This window comes from Haliaeetus albicilla, chromosome 20, assembly GCF_947461875.1.
Source record: "Haliaeetus albicilla chromosome 20, bHalAlb1.1, whole genome shotgun sequence".
In the NCBI taxonomy this organism is placed as follows: domain Eukaryota; kingdom Metazoa; phylum Chordata; class Aves; order Accipitriformes; family Accipitridae; genus Haliaeetus; species Haliaeetus albicilla.
The window spans coordinates 9,410,422-9,426,750 of record NC_091502.1 but is presented as its reverse complement, the minus strand read 5'-3'; the positions used below and the strand labels follow the sequence as shown (position 1 = coordinate 9,426,750).

The 16,329-nt window shown below is 46.0% G+C and overlaps 1 protein-coding gene across 1 annotated transcript in view; it reads left to right on the top strand.

The window, feature by feature from the left end:
• LOC104323902 (E3 ubiquitin-protein ligase rnf213-alpha-like) overlaps nucleotides 1-15,550 on the top strand; it is a 72,117-nt gene extending 56,567 nt beyond the window's left edge. The window contains 19 exon segments of the mRNA XM_069808232.1: nucleotides 330-541; nucleotides 1,137-1,238; nucleotides 1,449-1,664; nucleotides 2,477-2,558; nucleotides 2,950-2,984; nucleotides 3,083-3,177; nucleotides 3,553-3,703; nucleotides 3,845-4,016; nucleotides 4,177-4,268; nucleotides 4,689-4,943; nucleotides 5,155-5,287; nucleotides 6,277-6,360; nucleotides 6,612-6,780; nucleotides 6,915-7,116; nucleotides 9,878-9,955; nucleotides 10,497-10,697; nucleotides 10,899-10,988; nucleotides 11,399-11,559; nucleotides 12,933-15,550. Of these exon segments, the coding sequence (XP_069664333.1) occupies nucleotides 330-541; nucleotides 1,137-1,238; nucleotides 1,449-1,664; nucleotides 2,477-2,558; nucleotides 2,950-2,984; nucleotides 3,083-3,177; nucleotides 3,553-3,703; nucleotides 3,845-4,016; nucleotides 4,177-4,268; nucleotides 4,689-4,943; nucleotides 5,155-5,287; nucleotides 6,277-6,360; nucleotides 6,612-6,780; nucleotides 6,915-7,116; nucleotides 9,878-9,955; nucleotides 10,497-10,697; nucleotides 10,899-10,988; nucleotides 11,399-11,559; nucleotides 12,933-13,110 (2,708 nt within the window). The 3' untranslated portion in view covers nucleotides 13,111-15,550.
• Nucleotides 15,551-16,329: the final 779 nt, after the last annotated feature.

Here is a 16,329-nt window from a genome sequence, read left to right as displayed (position 1 = left end):
CCATGAGATTGCTCTCTACCTTCCGGACAGCCTTTGAGAGCTTTCCTCTCTGATTTAAGATAGAGGCTAGAGAAGATTACCCAACCAAGATCCTGTAAGGACCAAAAATGGGAAAACAGTGGGCCATTCAGTCCCCATATTCACTGCCTAGTATTCAACTTCCCTGCATGCTGTAAGTATTAAGAAGCCCAGGATACTATGGTTGCAGGCCATATTTCTACTCTTGGGGGAAAAGTGTTATTGAAACCTAAGCAGGTGGTGTGTTTGCAAAAAGGATCTATGATATACAACTGCATGGGAGTGAGTCTAATAAGAAATCTCACTGGTAGCTGCAGATCCAAACATACTGTCTCCTGGTGGGAACAAGCAAGAGGAGCAAGACCTGGTGAATGCAATGAAGAAGCTGGTGGCAAATGCACAGACACCATGGCCTCAAATATTCCTCATTAGAAATCTCTATAACAACTATGGGTTCATCCCAATGCAGAAGATTCTTCAGGCAGAAAAATGGATTTTACCCAGAGGGGTTGAAAATTCACAGGTAAGCATCTTCTAAAAGCCCATCTACAGGTCACTGAAGTTGTGCCACTAAAGCACATAGATGCACCCAGGCTTTTCTTTGCAGCCAGCTCTGAGGGTGTACAGCTGGCTAACTGGAGCCCTGCCTGTTGAAATACATCTTGTATTGTAGCCTGTGTGCCTTATTAGAGCCGATGGGATAGGAAACACCCAACTTAAGTCACAAAAAATTTCTTCTTGGGGGCTTTCTTCCAGTCTGGGGAGAGACATAAGCTCCTCTAGAGAACAATTCATCCCTATACCTGCTTAGCATGTGACTGTTCTCCTGGAGGGACCTATTTTTGTATTTGGAAGATTGCAGAAATGAAACCATTGCACAGTAAAATTCAGGCAGAACAGATTTCAGAGCCCATATCTCTACAGCACCCCAAGCTTGCCCCCATGATAAAAATACACGTTTTTAAAAGATGCAAAACCAGTTTGTAATATTCACAACACAAAAATAGCATGATCATTTGTGAGGGGTCTATCTGAATGCTTCAGTGGGCTTGAGATAGCCTTCTACATGCTAGTGGTATCTTCATTACCATAACGTAACTTCCATCTGTGTTTCATAGCATATGGGTGCCTGCTCAAATATAACACTGATGCTTTCGGTGCTGGACAGAGCAGAAAATCAAATAAAGAACAAAAATCCCAAGGAAACCCAGGGACTGATTGTGAGTATCCAAGTATCCATTGTATCTCCTACAGAAGATTTCTATGCGGTGTTTGTAGAAAGCTATGAGAATTTCCTCCTGAGTTGGAGGCAAAAGGATCATCACATTTATCTAAACCACCACTTTTGAAGCCTCCCAGTGGGCCCCTCATCAAGAGGTGTCTTATGGATCTCCTTAGATTCCATCTGGTTTGTTCAATTTCTTTCCTAGCCTGTCATAAGACAAATGGAAAACATCCTCTAAACAGCGTTGCTCCCCGAAGAGCCTCTGGAAAACAAGATGAAGAAGATCGTGGATGCTCTGTGCAGACACAAAAACAAGGTCTTGATGGAGGTGGTGTTTCACACTGCACTTACTCTGGCCCTATCCCAAAGTCCTCTCGCTCAACTTTTCAGAAATATCTGCTTTAAGCCTCATGTGGTGAAGGTAAGTCAAGATGTAGGGGTACAGATACTTCTCTTCATGACAATACTGTCAGGGTGGGACCTGCTTTTATACAACCAGCTCTGTCAGCTTACAGCCAGATTTGGTTTGGGTCAGTTTGCAGCTTTCTGGGTTGTTGCAAACACCATATGGAGCCTTCTAGTTCTTCTGCTTCCTTCCGGACAGTCCACTGAGAGCAAACTGAGACTGTCCATCACTATCCGTATTAAAAGTGGAGGATGCAGCCTGCTGAAGATGCCCATCTCTTTCCAGTAAGTCTAAGGGAGCCTGAGGGTCTGCCAAGTATTAGTTGTTGACTGAGCTTATACGACTCAAATCCTAACCCAAACTTCTTCACTCTGACCACAAATATGCCAGCTGTCAGGTAAAGATAAACTTTTTACTAGACTAGGCCCTCCCTTGCATCTATGATGCATAAATTGTTCCTGTTATTTGAGAAGTGCAGAAAGCAATTGAGACGTGCATTGCCCATCTCTTGGCTGTGAAGACAATGGCAGTGTCCAGATCCTGCTCCTTCCCTCTGAATCCTCAGTTTGGTAGGCAGATACCAAAGAAGTGATGAAGATGCTAACTTGGGCATCGCTGTTCTTGTAAGCCCAGCCATCCTCAATGCATCTCCAGTTGATGTAATGCTGTGTCCCTTGGTCCATGTCTCAGTCAAGCTTTCATGTACCCATTTGCACCTAATGTGTTTATCTCAAGAACTGTTATTTCTCCAGTAGATGAGAAGCAAACTAGGAAAATGGTTACATAGTTCCTCAAATCCTTCTTTACACCAGTGTTTTCTTTCTAAGGGGTCCTACCTTCCCACCATGCCTGGAGACCTGCTTTTTGACCAGAAGAACTGGAAAATTGGTCAATATGATACATCTTGGAGTAAGTGCTGGGGAAATTTTACCTCAGTCCAGCCCAGCTGCTCCTATGTGGATGGCAGACACAGGGAACTTGCTATAAATGTGCCCTGAGACAGACTGGCCAGAGGATGGAGGGAAAGGGGGAACAGGTGGATGGAGGGAAGGGTGGCTTTCTTTAAGGCTACCTCTGTGCTTCTGTTGAGTACTTTACCAATCTCCTTTTGGCTGCAGCAACCTCAGGTCCATTTATGGCAAACTCTGTGAGACCAGATCCCAACAGATGGGAAGAAGGTCTTACTTGAAAAAAGTCTGGGCTGTTGCCCTCCTAGTGAAATCTGGCTGTGCTTTTATCATGGAAGATTTTGTAATTGGGAGAAAATTGACTGATTAATCTAATTCCCTTTCATACACAGCTTGTCAGTGTGGCACATACTGGATTGTCACCAATGTAAGTGTCTTTTGGCTTTTTGTGATGCTGAAGGTCTTCTGTATGCTGTTAGGTTTTCTGCCCTACATCTTACACTGCTGTTATTTCTTTACCTACAGTGTGGGTGTCCTGGGGAAGTCAAACAATGCCCATGTGGTGCTGAAGTTGGAGGAATTAATCACAAACCTGAGAAAGGTTTTGTGAGGAAGGAAATGTAAGTTGATGCTCCCTGCCCTACAGCCGAAGACTGATGAACAGGGCTGTGGCCACTTGACCCTCTTTCCATTCTCCAGGCACAGGAGAAACACTGTAGCTGACTAAAGCAGGGTCTTTGTGACCCAGGGTCCAATTGCAGGAGGAAATTTTGGACATACCTACTGGGGGAACAGAAATGAAAGAAAGCGTAAGTGGCATGAAACAGCTGGAAAGGGCATTTCTTCAGCAGCAGTTCACCCCTTCCAAAAGTTTCATCTCACCCCAAGTTCACATTTGTTCTGACCCAGTGATGGCCAAGCCTCTGTCAATCTTAACTTACATAAGAGGAGCCCAGTCATTGAGAGTGTAAATTGAATTACATTCCTTATCACAGCACAGAGGATAAAACAGGAAAAGGATACATCCTTGGGAGCCCTTCAATACGGACAAATGAATTGGAGAGAGACCTGTCGCCTGCCTCTGTCTGTCTTGCAAGAGCTCTGCTGCCTTCATCCATGCTGCTGGGAATCTATACAGATAAACAGGTGAGACAGCTCCTACTTCTTTTCTCTCCCTTACCTCCTGTCTGTCTGAAGCCTGCAGCTTCCACATGATGAATAACTTCTGCCCTACCCTGGGAGTAAGCTTTCTTCAGAGCTAAATTAAGAAACCACCCTGTCTTCCAGGCAATTCTGAGTCTGATGGCAGAGAAGCCAAAGGATGTGGCAAAATTCTTCTGGGACCATCTTGAAAAAGATATTGAATGCCTGGCAGAGGCACTTAGCAGAAACACGGAGGATGCCACAGTGACTGTCCATCTGTTTCTCCAGCACTTGAACAACCGTACAACAACTGAAGGTACATTCCATGCATAGGGAGGGTACCAGCAGGCTTACATCACGTTGGTTTTCACACAGCCACTGGAAGTGGTGGTTCTCATCCCATGAGTGCAGCTGTTCTGCACAGACTCCAGTGTCTACTGGGTGAGGGTCCTTATTTTGCTTTGCATTTCCTACAGGACAAAACACGGCCTTGAATATTTTGCTTAGGCAAGAAGACCGAAGACAGTGGGAAACCTGCTTTAAAACCCTGACTCAGCCATTCTTCCAGGTATGCAAGGGACTGGTCACTGAGTTTCCAGGTATCCCATGTACAAACTACCACTTTGCTAGGGATCAAGTGCAGAGCCCACATGGGCTCTGGTGAATACCCAGACACATCCAATGAACTGGGACATTCCCACACACAATAAACAGGTTTATCACCTCTTTTTTAAGATACTTTTTCTATGCTGATGCAAATCCCCATTACAAAAAATGGCTCTATGCCTTGGAGGGCAAGAAAATTCCCTGTTGATTTCTTCTTAGGCAATTTTGTTCTTGTCCCAGCTTCATTCTTCAACAGGAAGTTTTTACTGTCTCTTCCCTTTCTTCAGAGCCACCATTGTCTTCCCTCATGAGAAGACTTGTAAGTCCTCCCAAACCCTTTTGTAACAAAAGGCAGCTCCTAACAGCCCTTCAAATTCTGCAGGCCTTGGAGCAGAGCCTTACTTCTGTCAAGCAGCAGAGGATGAGAGATCCTCAGGGCTCCAACCTGCTCCTACAAATAGCTTATGGCCAGATGACTCCTTTCAAAGACCAGCCAAACCTTGGACTGATTGGCGTGTCCTACATGTGGAGATTTGAACAGAAGACATCCATCCAGACTTTGATGCATCTCCTTCAGCAAGAACACAGAGAGGGTGAAGGAAACCCCTACCCTGTTCTTCTGGAGCTCATGTCTAAGGTTTGCTGTAGAATCATTCCTCCCCTTCAAAGCAGAGACAGGCACCATGTGGATTCACCATTGTTGGTGTCAGTGGGGCACCAAGTTGACTCATTTCCCTGTATTTCCCAGTACAGTGCCCTTCTCCTGAATACCACACAATGCCAGACACAATCCTGGTTCCTCAGATAAGTGCAAGGATAGCAAAGTCATGCTGAATTTTCCCTTCCAGCTCCAAAACATCCAGCATGTCCAACACCTGCCTGACATTTTCAGTCTGCAGAAAGCTCTGATCCACTTCTTCCAGAACAGCCATGGAGGGGAAATGTACTCAGTACAACAGTTTCTAGACCAACATGGTTCAGGTATGACACGGACCTATTCCGATCCCAGTAAACTGGCCTCTACCACTCCTCAACACCCACAGATTCTGCTCTAATGTTACAGCAGGACCTGTGATTTCTGTTGCAAGCTGTGAGGGAGCAGAAAACACAAGACTGCTCCATGAGGGAAGATGAGCCAAGAGCTAAGGGTGACCATAGCAGTGAGCAGGGTGCAGTCCCACAGTATTGGGGCAAGACAAGGGTAGTGATAGAGCCAGTTTCTGTCAACAGACAAGGGATCACACCACCAGGGAAGGTAATAAGACCAGGAGGAGTCTAGGAAGGCCAGCCAATAAGTTATGAGAGCAGGACACAGGGCTGCTTACAACTCAGGCACTGCCCTGAGCTTTCATGTGTCTCCTGGGCCCATGGGGAAGGGGTGAGGCAGAGCCCCCAGGTCAGGCTGCTCAGAGCTATTAAGGCCTATTAGTGCCCTCAGGGCCCTGACACAAGTTCACAGTGGTGACTTTTTCAGTCATCTCCATCTTTATGGCCATCTTTGGGGTTTGGGGGAGAGGGTAGAGATCTCTGAGACACTTGAATGACCTCTGAAACATTGGAATGGGTCTTGAGCAGATTGCCTCCCACCCTCAGAGTAAGTATAGCCAGCAGGACTTGAGAAACTTGTAGAGACTTTTCCTGATGTTTCACCTATGAATGGGCAATGTACACAAGACAGGTTTTTAAGACTGTAAGCAGGTGTATTAGCACGGTGCATGTGAGCTGGAATTCGGCACCTGGCATTCTTAATGCCAGATATGGTATAATATGGGCTAGAAAAAAATTAACTCTGGTTAAGCTTGGAGCCACAGCTGTGAATGGCAACTAAGGCCCAGCCTAACACACTTTACTGAGCAGTTGCACACCCTGAGATATATCTTTCAAGGAGACAAAAATAAATCTTTTTCAATTCCTTTTTCTTGGGAGCATGCATTGACACTGCTGTTTTTCTCCCCTCTCTGTGCCTGAAGAGGACCAGCGTTCAGCTTTCTGCCGAGCTATAGGGACCATCCAGAAAGTCTGGAGTAATATCAGAATGAAACCACTATGCTCAGGTATTTTGACTTCCCAGGTATTGTTACTTCCCTTTCCTAAGCCATTGATGAAGGCTAGAACCCATGCCAGTTGCTGGGCTTGCTTTGTTTTGACCCTCTAGCTGAAAACAAATTAAAAACCCTTCCAAAAATTCAAAACCTAATATAAAAAAACTCAAAAAGGTTTTAACAAAGGCTAGTCAGTTTTCCCCTTGGAAGAATTCTTCCTACCACTACATGAGGCAGAAGAGAAACCCTCCATTTTGTTACAGATGTCAGAGTCCCCCTGGACCTGTTGCAAAAGGACATCAATGCCAACACTGCTGTCCTGAAACTCCTCCCAACTCCACTTTCTATTGGTTACCTTGTGACGAGGCTTCTCATACAGCTCCAGAACAGTTGTGTGGACACAGCTACACGGATCACAAACGAACAGCAATGGTACATTGCAAACCATCCCTCTGGAGCAAATCAGGACTCGTCTAAGAGCTGCACGTGTCACTGATTGCAAAGTGGGATGAGGTAAGAAGCAAGCTGCTATCCTTAACAGCAAAGGGTAACTTCTTCTTTCCCAGGATCATCTCTGCAGAAGAAGTGAAACCATCTTCAGTGCTGAAGATAACTGAGAATGATCTGATCACTGCGACACTGGCCAACTCCCAGTATGTGATAGAGGAAGACGGCACCAAGACAACCCATTTTGACTTCCAGACACTGCAGCGGCAAGTGATCCAACATTTTATCAGTGGGAGACCTATCATCAAAGTTCAGCATGACGCATTTTCGGCACAAGCCAAGTTGCAGTCCTCCAGGCCAGCAGAGGGTGTAGGATTTTACTTCCAGCACCTGATACCTCTCCAGAGCTGGAGGAAATACAAATGGGGTGCGTGTGCGTTTGGCCACCCACCACTCTGCATCTGTCTGCATTCCTTGGATTGTAACAGTTGTGTGGTCAAAAAACACACTGTGCTCGGCAAACCTTGGTGGTGTGAATGGCAATGTGCGCCTTTCTGTTCAAAGCCTGCAGGGGAAGTTGGCCTGGATTTTTCTTACAACCAAGAAGGAGTCAGACACTATCTAAAAAGACTCAAGAGAGTTGAGTTCCTGGGCATAGTATAGGGCTGGGGTCTAATGTGGGTCCATATTGGAGAAGCCAGTCTTCTGCTGTGGTATTCATCTTCACTTACATTAGCCTTTGGCTTTCCTCCAGAAGCTCTCAGGGGACCAGGTTTGCAAACGGTTATTCACATCTGAAAAGGCAGGCCAGAGGTACATACCTCAAAAATTAAGTCTTGCAGGACAGCAAGGAACTTAGGTAACTAAGTCCCTTCAGCCCATTTAAAACTTCCCATAACCCTCAGATGGTTATGTAAACTTCAGCTGGGGTTCTCCTATGACTGCTGGTTGTCCCAGCTATTTCCTATGTCAGAGGAAGGGCCTACTGGGTGTTTGGAGTTGTGAAATGTGAAAATCTGGCCACAAGGGAGTGAGAAAAAGGGGTTCAAGGGCATTATAACATGGCTGTCATGTAGTGATTCAGGTCCACATGCTTGTCCTACAGTAGTAGAGTAGGATAAGGAAAGAAACTGACACACAGTCACAGAGAAACTGAAAGAGTTTGGCTGGAGGCACCTCTGAATGTTTCTGGTCCAATTGTTTTCTCCAAGTAAGGATAACTTCAAAGCAAGAACAGATTGCTCAGGCTGTTGTACAGTTGAATTTTGGAAATCTCCAAGGGTAGACATTCACCACCTCTCTGCTCCTCTGATGTTTTAGCACCATCACCGTGAAAATGTTTTCTGCATGCTTAAGTAGGAGATCCCTGGCTGCCCCTTGTCATTATTGCTTTCACTGCGATCCCCCTTTTAGTAGTGGAAGAACAATTAGATTCTTCCCACAGAGTTCTCTTTTATAGGGCGAACAATCCCCTGCATCCTGTTCTGCAGCCCCTCAATCATCTTGTTGGTCTCTGCTGGACTCGCTTCAATTCGTCAATGTCTCTTGTACTGAGGAACCACAAATTGGACACAGTACTCAAATGTAATGTCATAAATGTTGACTAGATGGAAAGAATCACTTCCCCCAAGCTGCCGGCTACACTCCTGCTAATGTAGCCTGGTGTGCACATGGCCTTTTTCACCATAAGAGCACACTGCTGACTCCTGTTCAACCTGTCTACCAGGACACACAGGTCTTTTCTGCAAAGCTGCTCCAAGCTGCTCTGCTCTCAGCCTTATGCTGTTGCATATGATTGTTCCATCCCAGATGCAGGATTTTGCATTTGCCTTTGTTGAACTTCATGAGGTTCCTGTTGGCCCATTTCTCCAGCATGTTGAGACCCCTCTGAATGGCAGCCATGCCCTCTAGCATATCAGCTCTTTTCCCCAATTTGGTATCATCCACAAACTTGCTGAGATGTCATGTCAGTTGTTGCTGAAGTATCTTAACAACATCAGCCAGCTCCCTCAGCACCATTGGATGTGTTCTGTCTGGTCCCATGGACCTGTCTCTATCCAGCTGTACTGGGTCTGGCTGAGATGGAGTTAATTTTCATCATAGCAGCTTATATGGTGCTGTGTTTTAGATTTGTGACCAAAACAGTGTTGATAACACACTAATGTTTCAGTTATTGCTGAACAGTGTTTGCACAGCATCAAAGGCCTTCTCCATTTCTCATTCTGCTCCCCCCCAGTGAATAGATTGGGGATGTGCAGGAGGTTGGAATAGGACACAGTCAGGCAGATGACCCAAACTAACCAAAGAGGTATTCCAAGCCATATAACATCATGCTCAGCAATAAAACAGAGAAGAAGGTGTTTTAGGGAGGTTAGTCACCTTTTGCTCGGGAAATGGCTGGGCATTGGTCTACCCATGGGAGGTGGTGAGTGGTTGCCTTTGCATCACTCATTTTGTTTTCTCACTTTTATTCTTCCTTTCCTTTTTCGCCATCCCACTGAGGGTAAGGAGGGGAGGGAAGTGAGTGAGCAGCACTGTGGTGCTTAGCTGCCACAACAGCAACTTATCTCAGTGGTCCCTAATTTGGTCCTCTTTTTTTTTGTGACATGCCTTTAAACTTTGCCAGTAAACACAGAGGACTGAAAGCAGGCCTTTACAATAAAGAGTGAGGCAAAGAAAGCACCGGATATCTCAATGAGTATCTTTTCCATGTCTCTTTGTCAGCAGGTCCCCTTCCTTGTTGAGCAGTGGGCCCAGTTTTCATTTGATCTTCCTTTTGCTACTGATGTACTGATATAGGAGCCCTTCTTGTTGGCCTTCACATCCCTCAGCAGTTTCAACTCCAGATGAGCTTTGTCCTTCCTATCTCCACCCGTGCATGCCTAGGCAATGTCTCTATATTCCACTTGGGTAGCTCCTCCCTGCTTCTGCCTTCCCTATACCTCCTCTACTAGGCTATCATTGCTACTGGCCCTGCAACCAAGACATGGGTGACTGTGTCCTACTGCATGGTCATGGGTTTCCCATTTGGCCTGTACCAACTGATACTTTCTGTCTTCATAGCCACTCATTTGCTTTCCAGACGGCTCCATCGTTTACACTGAACAGCATGAAGACCCTGCAGCACACAAAAACAAAAGTGAGAGAACAGCTGCAACAGGTACGAAAAGAGCTTACCATCATTTTTTCTATCCAATCTTCCTTCTGCCTTGTAATGCTTATTAATAAGCCACCCCAGGGGACAGAGAGCTCAACAGAGAATACGGCACCCGCAGAATGTGTAAAAAGGTCCAAGTCCAAATCAGGCAGGTGGCTGGAGCCTCACAAGGAGCCAATTTTCTTTGCTGGCTCTAAAGTGAATCTAGGCAACTCACTCAGATGGACTCACCTATACAAGTGTCTAAACCGGGGGATATGGTGACCACAGCATGCCATTCACTGGCATGGTGGATCAGCACAGGTGGCAGCTGTAGGGTTATTGCTCCTGCTTGCAACTAGACTGGGGAACCCATGTCCTTGTAGTGTCTCTGTCTTTCCCATGTAGACCCTGCACGTCACCCACATATCTTTAGCTCTCCCTCTGATAAGAGGACAGAACTGGTGCCAAAGATTCTACAGTCATTTTGCTGTACAGGCACACTTGCAGGACCCAGACCTCATGTGTCAGGGTCACAGTCTGGCTGTATTTCTCCTATTGATAGGAATCACTAAGTGTGAACCAGCTGAAACGGATCATGGCAGAAGCCCGATCAGTGAATGCTATTTCCCAGACGCTTGCCACCTTGAAAGTGGCTGCTGAGTTCCTGGCCGTGACTGGTGGGCACCCAGAGTGCCAGTTGTCTGCGTATGTAAAAAATGAGCTGAAGATGGATGCAGGTGTGGAACAGTTCAGAGAGTTGCCGGTAAGAAAGGCGCTTTCCTTGTACTAAATGGGAAACTGGCTGAACATTTCCATCCCTCATATCCTCCCCTAAGGATTAAGACATCACCTTTTAAGTCACACACTCTTTTGTGAGCTAACCCAGAACATGGCCAACTCAGCCATGGCCTTTCTGAAGAGCAGGAACTGGCTGACTGATTGCCCATGTTTTCTCCTCCTCCAGGTGGTACCAAACACTCAACTGAAGCACATCCTGTCTCTGTGGCAGACATTGTCAGCAAAGAGATCTGTGCTGCTGGTGCAGATGAATCAGGTGAGGGAGACAGCCTGGTTCACAAAACTGTCTACAAGAGCTAGGGGAAGAGAGAAACTTCTTGACAAAGTGGATTTTCTGTGGAAAACTTTGGAATTTTTTAGGAAAACAATAGGAAAATTTTGTGATTTTAATATCTTACCATTCAGCAAGAGCCAAGCAATATTAATCTACTTAAGTCACGTTAAGACCCTTGGAAAAGGGCCATCCACAAGATTTTGTGCTAGAAGCAGTGGTGCTTTCTGGCATGGGTCACACCAGCAGCTGGTGCTGTGGTCTCTGGTGGGCCTGGCATAACAGCCAGGAACAAAGAGGGTCCCAGTTCTACCTCTTCTATCAAATGTAGCCCCCAGACAGTCTTTGTGGGTAGTCCCAGGCTGTCCTCTTGCTGATGTTGTTTGTCATTGCAGAATCCCTTCTGCCTGGTTTCTGAGCAGTACCACGAGGAGTTGAGTGCAGAGCAGGAGAAGGCTCTGACTACTGCACTCTGCACAGTTAACCTGGATTTGTTCCTCATTGAGCTCCACGAGATGATCATTGTGCCTCTGGATAGCTTTGATCCACAGTGGGGGTAAGAGCAGATTTTTCCTGGTTTGTTCCAGGGGTAGATGCCAACTCTTTAGACCCAGATGGAAGGGGTCTTGAAGTCCCTTTTAAGGTGGGCTCTTGAAGCTTGCTGGAGAGAAGGGCCATGCCTTCCAAAAGTGGGAGTTACTGTGGCTGTGATGAGCATCATCGAGTTTTTTTGTGGTGCCCAGATAAAGAGAAGTGGGAGCAAAATACAGCAGAAACCCCAGCACCTTTCATCTGGCATGTCATGGGGAAGCAAGAGAACCACTAGAAATCATACCATCATGGAGTCTTAGGTTGGGAGGGCCCTCTAGAGGTCTCTAGTCCCCCCTTTTCATTAAAGCAGGTCTGACTTCAAAGCTACAGCAGACTGTTTGTCCAGTTGTGTTCTGACTATCTCCAAGGGTAGTGCCACCACCACTCTGCATTGTCCCAGGGCTGCACCACCTGTGTGGAGAATATTTTTTTCATTATGTTTATTCAAGATTTCCACTGTTGCATCTTGTGCTTGTTAATTCTTGTCTTTTCCCTGGGCACTCCAAGAAGAGTCTGGCTTCATCTTCTTGACACTCTCCCACTACATAGTTAAAGATGCATTTGGACTTCCCCTTTACCTTCTCTGCTGAAGGCTGAGTAACCCAGTTCTCTACCTTCTCTTCATATGTCCTGTGCTCCAGATCTCTAATCATACTGGTTGTGCTCCACTGAACTCACTCCAAAAAGTCAATGTTTTTCTTGTACCGGCAGCACAAAATCGGATGCAATCTTCCAGATGTGATTTCACAAGTGCCAACAGTGGAGAAAAATCACTTAACCAGCTGGCTACATTCCTGTTAATACAGTTCCATATGTGTCTGGCCTTTGGAAAAAAAAAAAAGGGATCACGTAAGGGAACAGAAAAGGTGCCCCCTATACAGGACCAATGAGAAACCCCAATGTGCCAATGTGAGGATATGGCCACACCACCTCCCTTTCCCTGTTTCTTGCATAAGAAAGGTCTCCTAATGCCACAGTGACAGCATGACAGGCCCCATGAAGGAGGGAGCTGGGGATATATAGAGTTGAGTACAGGTAAGTTCAGCAAGCTGTGTTATACCTGAGATGGGAGAGGTGGTCAGTGAAGCCGAGAGCTCAGCTTTGAGGAGGCCACAACGTCTGTTTGGGTGCTGTTGACAATATTGACCAACAGTTGCCCACATTGTTGTCTGATACCACCAGAGATGCCCCAGAGACTACTGCCTGGCTTCCAGCTGCGAGGCCATCTCAGGGGTACCAGCACTGAGTGTCATTGACTGCCAGTATTGCCTGCCAAAGGTCAGGGCATTTGGATACCCAGCAGACCAGACACTTAAAATTATCATCTGTCACCCACAGGCTAAAGGAAACTTTCATATCCTTCCTGGGAGACAGGCAAGATGATGCCTCCATTGCGAACCTGACAGGCACTTTGAGTCCAGACCTACTACTGAAGGATGTTGTTTCCATCTGGAAGACAGCTGTGAGGATCAGCAAACTTCATAGCTCTACTTACATCCAGGAGAGACCAACCTAACTCTTGCTTAGTCCCCCAGGAATTAACTTACCTGCAGCTTCTCCAGCCCACTTGTCAGCACCCTGAGTGCTTTAATTGTCCTGACCAACCTCACCAAGACTTTTCACCCATGCACCCACTGTCCACTGGTCCAGGAGCTCCACTTAAGCTTAGCCCTGGGCCTTCTGTCCCTGCCTGAGCTATGTTGTAGGTGCATTGGTGTCCAACCCTGTGCCCTGATAATCCTGATTTGCTCACTAGCCTTCCTGCTTTGACCTTGGACCTGTCTCATCACCTCACCTTGTTTGATGATCATTGGGCAGTCAATAAAATCTGTCTCTGCCCAGGTTCTGTGGGACTGCGCCTGGTCGATGGGGACACTCTCCTGCCTTTTCTGGGGTCACCCTCTGCTCCCAGCTCATTTTCATGTGTGGAACAGCCCCATGCCTGCTGCTCCCTGAAAAAAAAATCTCCCCACCAACCATTCAGTTCTTTGCCAAGTTATTGCATCTAAGTTTCAGAGCAGGTTACCAAAAAACAATCAACTGGAAAGGGGGAGGGAAAGGGAACCTCATTTAATGCTTAGTACAGTATTTGTGCTTTTTTCCTAATAGGTGTGATAGCATATTCAAGGCAGCAAAAGTAATGTAAGCAAAAATACGCCTAGAAATAAAAATCAAAAGCAAGAAACAGAGCAGCTGCAGCTCTGCGGCATGGATGAGCAGTGGTACTTCCACAATAAAGACACACTTCACAACTGCAGCGAAAACCCATTTTATATCCATATTTGGGGACTCTGCACCTTGAGAGAGATTATAAGTCACCCCTTCAGTTGGCCCAGATCAGGTCTTCAGTTTTGGTCATCCTGACATAGAAGTACATGCTGTGCTTCCTTACTGGTCCCAACTTTGTTTTCTTTGGTGTCCTCCAAATCAATCCCAGTTCCCAAGATTGAATTCCTCTGGTGATGAGTGATTGACTATTGGTGAGTAATTTATAGCCCTGGGCCTTCAAATATAACCTTGTGCCTGTATTTTCAAGGCCTCTGCTCTCATCTCATGCCTGTACTCCACTGCATTTTTATTCTAGGGTCATATGTACTTTATCCTGCATATAGTAACTACTTGTTACTAGTGTTAGTCACTATATATATGTGTGTGTGTGTATATATATACACACACACAAAAATACACATGTATATGTACATACGTATATATGCATGCATTTATATATACACACATACATGCACATGTATAAATATATATACACACGTGCACACAGAAAAACTATTGTAATGGTAGAAAACACAGTTATACAGCACTAAAGCTCAGACAATTTTAGGTGCTATAAGCTTGTGGAGAAAGGAAGGAAGAGAGGGATCCTTCTGGCGCTGGTGCAAAGCAAAACCTCGGCATCCCCTTTCTCCACCATAACTTTGCAGCTGAGCAGCAAGAAGTAGAACAACTGGCTCATCTTCTTCCACGTAGCCAGTGGAGGATGACACGGGAGGTGAGCCAGGCTTTTGCGGGAATAAACCAGCTGGGCTCACCCACAGTGATGTGTTCTTGGAGCAGCTCTGTGGAGACTTGGATGTGGGGTCTGCCACAGGGCTGGGGGTTGAGAGCCAGGGGCCCTGATGGATTGCCAGGCTCCAAAACTGGCCAAGACCTCTGGTGGGAACCGGGAGCATGCTGAAAACTGTTCCAATACAGAGATAGGATGTGAGAACAAAATGCACAAATATTGTTGCTGTGGTATGCAAACTCTGTGCTTGAGATGAGAAACTGCTTTTGCTTAATTAAACTTAGGTAGGTGAGTAAGGCTAAAGTAAGGTAATTCTGCCCCCAAAAACATAAAATGTAAATCAGATGCTACAGCTATGGACCATGCAGTCTTGCAGCATAAGACATCCTTCATCTAAAGAATTGTATCAGTAATCCCGTAATAGGCCTAAAATGCCCAAGTAACAGTGTCAGAAACGTTGAATTTGGGTATGAATGTTACAGAGTTGAGACCAAGGAGTAATTAAGGATTGTTTACTTGGGAGGACTCTGAAGGGCAAAAAAGAAGTGCAAAGGAGGCAAAAATGTGGGTTCAGGAAAAGGAAAAAAATGGGCTTACCAGGCTGGTCCACAAGACTTGGTGTGGGAAGGTGCAGCAAAGATGCATAAACTTATAAGGAAGGTTAGACTTGGTACCTTAATACTAAGTGCAGGAGGAAAGGCAATAGAATTGCAGCTTAATAAGTGCTTGATTTATAAGATTTCTTTGTAGTAATATAATTATGATCAGTACTAATACTAGTAATAAGCAATAGAACTGTCACTCTGTATTACTTGCAGTGGCATAATTGTGAATTATGCTACTAAAAAGTGGTGTGTTTATAAGGTAGTTAAGGTGTTACAAGCTTTTTAGAGGTGTGTTTTTCTTAATTAATAAACATCATTACTATCTCAGTCCACTACCTCTCAAGCCTCCAATTGAAAGGAGAAGAGTTGGACTTGGGGCATAGCTGCTTTCCACCCTTGGGAAGAACAGGAGACAAGGAGAGGCGATTTTGACACACGGTGGACCTTCCTTCGGTGAAAAGGGGCTTTTAATAGGGGTAGGGTGGGGCTTCTAAGGCCCTGTGGCCAGACATACTCATGGCATAGCAGAGAGAGCGGGGGTGACAGGAGCTGCTCAGCACAGTTAAAGGGATGTAATGGGGAGAGATGATGTCTCCATTTGTGAAAGAGGGAACAATGCTGTAGTAGGGCCATACCTCCCCTCTGCTGTTTCCTTCAACACAAAGATAAAACTCTACGTCCAGATTTGGATTGGAGAGCACGTGGGGTGGATAAGCCAGCATGTTTGGACTGTAGTGGTCCCCAGACAGTGGCCTTGGTATTTGGCCAGTCATTTCCTCCTCCACTTGAATGGGAAACTCCTTTTCCATTCCCTCCCAGCACAAGGTCTCCCACATTGGTCAGATTTTCCTTGGATGAACCCTGGTAAAGACAAAGACTGACCATACCACGTAATGTTGCCCAGACAGCTAGCTGATGGGATCTCCATCCTTGGAGTCATTGAACGCTCATTTGGCCATGGCCGATGCCAGCCACACTCAGATGCTGGAGGCCATCAGTGAAACCTGGGATGGGGCTGAGTTCTTCAGCTTCATCCATCCATCCATAGCTTCATGTGGAGCTGACACAGAGCCCTAAAGTCCCACAGGTATTGCAGGATGCTGGTCAAGGT